Genomic DNA, 6,493 nt, shown 5'->3' on the forward strand with positions numbered 1-6,493 from the left:
AAAGGCGGAGGAAGAGGGACTTTTATTTTGACGTAAATGTAGGGGCCTCGTTTTCGTGGCTTCGTTTTTTCCCCTTTGCACAGTGGAACTTGTCTATTTACTGCAATTTGGAACCTTTTGAATTACTACTATAATTAGGAATCTTCAACAATTTTCATGCAATCATATGGGCTAGTGAAATTTCTGGCAGACACCTCTCATTCAACTCTTACAGCCTACAGCGTATTACGCATTTGACCTTTTTGAGTTTACAACATGGCTCTCGTGGCTTGCAGAAATGTTGGGAAAAGCAATCCCACTGTTACCGTCAGGAACCAAATTGCTTGTTATCAACGTTCGAGTTTTAATGTTGCAGGAAAAATGCACTACAGCTCTGGATCTGCGTCTGATCAAAGACCGAGAGGTAATGTGTGGCGAAATCTGTCAGCAGGGGGCAGCACGGCTGTTTAAAATAGGTTCAGCGTCTTTGCGTTAACGCGTATAAATTAAAATATCGATCACGGGTGTTGTATAGGCTACAAACTTTTATTAATCTCTAGTTTATTTAGGTATCCTCTGTGAATATGCTGACGTTACTGAAAATATAACTATTATAATATAATAATATTAATAATATAGCTATTATTCTGTAATAAAGTAATACAACAGTATTGGTGGATATTCAGGGCTAAATCAAGAGGGTTAAATCTTCCCTCAGAGATCAGGCTACTCTAGTCTATTTCGGAAAACGACTAACGCAGCGCAACACAATTGTCATGTGCTCAGCCGCAGAACTAAATCATGTGATGGTATAAGTATAAAAAATCTAAACCACATTTTGATATGTTTGGGAAATTTCAAGTTATCGAGTTTTAATTTTTTCCTTAGTATAATGAAACATTGTGCGAGCATCGACCAACTAATCTAATATTTAGTTAGCTTACTTATTATGATTAACTATCGGTCTCTCTGGGTCAGATTTCTAACTGATGTGGTTTATTCTTTTTCATCTCTGTCATTGCAGGTCAGACAGTGGTTACTGAGAAGATAGGTCCAGTGATTACTGTGGGGATAAACCGGCCAGAGGTACGCAATGCCATGAACCAAGAGACCGCTCAGAGGTTAACCGAGGAGCTTTCAGCCTTCGACCAGGATGACACCCTCAGTGTAGCAGTGCTCCACGGAATAGGTAACTGATGCAGCACCCTATCGTTTACCTTGTATGTGTTGATTACACACAGGAGTAGAACTATTTATAAAAGCAAGTGCACTCTTTAAATTTTGTTGGCTCGGACAATGTTGTTTCTTTTTTCGGTTCTTTCTCGTTTTTTTTTTTTCCTGTCCACGTAAATTGCAATTTTAGGCCATGCTAACCATAAGAGGAAATAACTCATTTAAGTATTACTATATTTCAATTATGACACACTTTGCTTAATGTTGCTTGTGAATGGTTGGAAAGCAAGAAAAAAAAATCCTCTTTAGGCATTCATCACTACAATTTATATGTTTTAGTGCTGATTCCTCCTATATGCCTTAGTCCAGATGCAGTCTGTCTGCCTAAGTCCTCATACTTCTCTTTAAAATAATTATCCCTCCCCTTCAAATCAATGAATTTGAAGGGTCAATATAAGTCAAGGTTTGAAGAGTCAGCTCTACAGACTCCCTGTCTATGAATAAGTCACAAAAGAAATATGTGCAAAAAGCAAAAGTGCTATTCTTTTTATACATTAGTGACTGACTGAATGAATAAATAAATAACCACAGCTGTTCCAAAAGATCCCTGGAGAGCTAAGTGTTTACTGTTAAAGAAGGGACTAGAGTAAAGGACTAATGAAGATCACAAGCTTGTCAATGCACATTAAAGATAAAATCCACCACCTAAGACTCCACTCTAGTTAAAGTCATCACACAAATGTCAAGCACAGTAGGTGACCTATCTGCTCAGACATACCTGATTCAGCTCACCAGTCAATAGCTGGGTTTAGCAGGTGTAACGTGCATAAATCACCAAAGTACATGCTTCCTTTACAATGCATATAGCTCATCGTCATGACCTATTAAGCTGCTATGGAAACATCAAAGGATAGTTCATTGCACTTCGACAGAAGATCGCTAACTGATCATGTCTGTATATATGATGTAAGAGATGCCCAAGATGAGCTATTAGACAGAGAAATTAAGCTATCCTTCCCACTCAGTGAAAAGTGACAGTTGTGTTGTTTTGATAATTATAGCAAGTGTGCAATAATAATAATAATAATAATAATAATAATAATAATAATGTTTCCTAATGTTGTGCATGATTCATATATGTTTGCTTTTTCTAAATTTGTTGGTAATTTACTAACATCACACTGTTTGTCCTATTATGGCGTAATGGTTTAGATCTTCTCCCTTGCGTCTTTATTGTATATTTTGGGCATCATTTTCTATTCTGTGTGTTTTTGTGGTCTTGTTTAAGGAGGCAATTTCTGTGCTGGTTATGATCTTAAGGAACTTTCCCAGGGCTCCGCCTCCCTCATGCTGGAGTGGCATTACCCAAGGTCCTGCTCCGATGGTAAGAGGAGGTGCTTAACCTTGGACTGCTTACAGGTGAACCCAGTATCCACCAATGCAGCAACTTTCCAGTCTAGTAGCTGGGCTTATTAGAACATTATATGCACTCCTCATTAGTGCATATTTTGTTGTTATTCCAACAAGACATTAAGTGTGGATTGATCTTTTATTTATTAGTGAATAAATCATTTATCTTGCTCCAGTGGTTGTCTCAGTAGTAGCCAAGCTCAGAAGTGATGGAAAGCTCAAACGATATAATTGGAAGTGGCTATTGACACCAACAAGATGGCAAAGTTTGCTTAAAAGAGAACTGGGTATTCATGGTTTATTGAATTCACTTGCTCAGCATGACAGTGTAATCAGGTGAAAAGGCATGTTTTCAGATCTTTCACCTTTTGCTGATACAAACACGGAGTGCCTTCCATTTTAACTTCTAATTTTGTGATCCATGTGGTTAAGGATTGTTTTAAAAGCTTGTCTGATGGCCATCTCTGCCTTGTCTGCTCACAGGGTCCCTCTCGTATGATTGCAGCAGTGAGTGGCTATGCTGTGGCAGGGGGACTAGAGTTGGCTCTGCTGGCTGATCTCAGGGTACTGGAAGAGAGTGCTATTATGGGGGTATTCTGCCACAGATTTGGTAAATTTTGCAACCTTTAAATCTACTGTATTATGTAAAGGAGTGTTTGGTTTTCACAATACAAAGTATATCAAGATTTTGCAAGCACCTTATAGCATACAGGAAGGGATGTTTTCCCAGTAACATTTTATTAGTAATAGCAATTCATGGTCCATCAAAGTATGTTTGAAAAATCAAAAAATATCCTGTTCTGGGTGTAGGCACTACTTGAGTGGGTGCAATGTACTGACTTCTCATACAGGATAGATTTTGGTGTGTGAGTGTGTGTGTGGGTGTGTGTGTGTGTGTGGGGGGGGATTTTCTCAATGAGACCCTGACAAATGTGTAGAAAAAATTCACTGAAATCTTTTCAGCTCATCCTCATTCCAATTTCTTCCAGGACACAATTGCTGTAATCATAGAAACTGTATATCCAGTAAATCATTGCTACTCAGTTTTGAAAACTGTCATCGACTAGCTTAACTATTCCATACAGGATGTTGGTGGAGGTCGTTCAAGCATCCACATTCTCTTCTTCCCTTATTACCACCCCTACCCAGCATTGTAAAGGAAACTCACCACCACTGCCACTCTGGCTCCTCTTTTCCCAAACACTTGTATGGTGACATGCGTAGGTACCATCGTGCTGTTGCGTATTGTATTCATTCTACAGTGTTGTTGGGGAAAAATCTTTGAAATCACAAGAAGTGCCCGCTTTTTTCGAGTTTAGCTCCATTCTCAGGCACCAGGCACAGTTTCCTGTGTCTCCAGCACCAGTGAGCTATGTCCCATTCTGCCAGGTGTGCCTCTGATCGATGGGGGTACTGTGCGACTGCCGCAGCTGATTGGATTGTCTCGAGCCCTGGACCTCATTTTGACTGGCAGGCCTATAGGTGCTCAGGAAGCACTGGCATTTGGAGTGGCAAACAGAGTAGTGCCTACTGGGCAAGGTACACAGAAACACAGTTAACCTCTAACACTGGTAATACAGTTAACCTCTAACACTGGTAATACAATTCACCTCTGACACTGGTAATACAGTTAACCTCTAACACTGGTAATACAGTTAACCTCTAACACTGGTAATACAGTTAACCTCTGACACTGGTAATACAGTTAACCTCTGACACTGGTAATGCAGTTAACCTCTAACACTGGTAATACAGTTAACCTCTGACACTGGTAATACAGTTAACCTCTGACACTGGTAATACAGTTAACCTCTGACACTGGTAATGCAGTTAACCTCTAACACTGGTAATACAGTTAACCTCTGACACTGGTAATACAGTTAACCTCTGACACTGGTAATACAGTTAACCTCTAACACTGGTAATACAGTTAACCTCTAACACTGGTAACACAGTTAACCTCTAACACTGGTAACACAGTTAACCTCTGACACTGGTAATACAGTTAACCTCTGACACTGGTAATACAGTTAACCTCTGACACTGGTAATACAGTTAACCTCTAATACTGGTAATACAGTTAACCTCTGACACTGGTTTAGCACTGGTGGTCTACTGGGAATTAACTAAACCTTTATAGTTCTGCTAGTACTGGATGTATGTTCAGGAAAATGGGTTCAGTGAAGGTATAAAAAATGTTCTTTGATGCTTTAAATGCCATTTAAAAGTAGTCTGGCTTACTGATAAAACCCAATTTAGGATTGTATTTATGTCTTTTACATAGAGCACCTTTATGGAATTTGCACTTAAAAAATCACAGTATAAATTCAAGTGAAAATGTAATGTTTTGACAAGAAAAATGTTATGCGTTCACATTTAATTAATAAGATGAGGTGTATTTCTAACTCTGTGTGTTTGTTAGCCTTACAGAGAGCTATTGAACTTGCTGAGCAGATCAGCTCCTTTCCTCAGCTCTGTCTCCGTGCTGACCGCAACTCCGCCTACAATGCTACCTTTGACTCCACCTCCTTTAACCAGGCCATGCAATATGAGACAGACCATGGCCTGCCAATCATCCCGACTGAATCTGTTACTCAGCGAACAAGTTTAGCTGTGGTGCTGGTAGAGGCGGGAAGTTTTTTTAAATAACATCGAAAAAAAAACGTTCATATCAAATTAAACTTTTTTTTTTTTTTTACTATATGCATGTTAAAAGTGGAACACTGTCTGCCTTTTTGCTATTTTATTTAAAAAAAAACAATTTTAGATTTAGATTTGTTAAAGTGAACAGCACCTTAGCAAAAATTGAGACTTGATAATAAATTTTTGCTTCCTTTATAAGATTGTTGGTGATTATATGTGTTGTTAATAAACTGCTTCCTTTAAGCTCTTTTCTTGATTAATATAGAGCTAATTTTAAAAAGACAGTTGTGCAAGCATACCTTCACTGAACCGCCGTCCTTTGCTCAGTATTATTCAGTGAAGGGTCAACAATGCAACGACTGAAACACAATGAAATTTCAAAAGGAATCCTAGAACAGAGTTTTTTGAAAGAAGCTGAGATATACAAAAATAGCATTTAATTGTACTGTAAACAAATATATGCATACATGACAAAAGCATTCAATCTGGCCATGATCTGTTAAAGAATGTGAGTGACAAACTGCTGAGAAATACACCTTAGTTCCTGACATGCTACCTTGTACACTCTTCCTGACCTGTCACCTGGCAAAATATGACCGATCATTTATGATACTTACTACTTCCATGTCCTGGCATTCAGCGTGGCTATGTGCATCTTCGTGTATTCTGCATTGCTCCAGCTGCACTTGGAGTATAGTCACAACCTGATGAAACATTTTCTCATCAGAGGTTGGGAGCTTTATAAAATTGAGTTTCTGGTACACAGTGTACAATCTACGCTCCAGATTACTGAAACTCTTATTTATTTTTCTTTTGTGATCTGGACAACTGGAGTGCATTCAGATTTAAAACTACATTCTGTGAAGAAGATGGGATGAAGCAGAACTTGCCACCTTGCTCAAAGGATAAAATCAGAACCTGTTCATAACAATGCAGAAGGAAAAACCAGCAGGAGAGATGCCACATTCTTATTGGAAGATGAGGAATGTTGTGAAGTTGTTATGTGATGGGTTGAGAGAAATAGAAAAGTTCTTTGCCAAATGTATAACAATCACAAGCCACTCTCCATGAAGCAATACAGATCCTTCTGGTTTGGGCTATTTAATTATATGAAAAGCATCACTACAATGAAATGGATCATTTGTAAGAAATTGAGAAGCGAGCCTTCAGACTGATTAAATCATGACATTATAAGAAAAAAGTTCAGGGATGACAGAGTATATATATTAAACTATATGAAACATTTTTATGTCTAAAGTGTATATTTATCAGCAACGCATGGGTTCAC

The 6,493-nt window shown here is 38.4% G+C and overlaps 1 protein-coding gene across 1 annotated transcript; it reads left to right on the plus strand.

Annotated features, from left to right (window-relative positions):
* Positions 1-39: 39 nt before the first annotated feature.
* Positions 40-5,448, plus strand: zgc:101569 (enoyl-CoA hydratase EchA19). Its single transcript, XM_027001096.3, is given in 8 exon segments — positions 40-403; positions 1,004-1,168; positions 2,441-2,507; positions 2,509-2,536; positions 3,046-3,172; positions 3,952-4,101; positions 4,985-5,152; positions 5,155-5,448. Coding segments are annotated over 8 exon segments (906 nt in total). The 5' UTR covers positions 40-255; the 3' UTR covers positions 5,208-5,448.
* The last annotated feature ends 1,045 nt before the right edge of the window (positions 5,449-6,493 follow it).

This window comes from Electrophorus electricus, chromosome 1, assembly GCF_041902795.1.
Source record: "Electrophorus electricus isolate QZ-2024a chromosome 1, ASM4190279v1, whole genome shotgun sequence".
In the NCBI taxonomy this organism is placed as follows: domain Eukaryota; kingdom Metazoa; phylum Chordata; class Actinopteri; order Gymnotiformes; family Gymnotidae; genus Electrophorus; species Electrophorus electricus.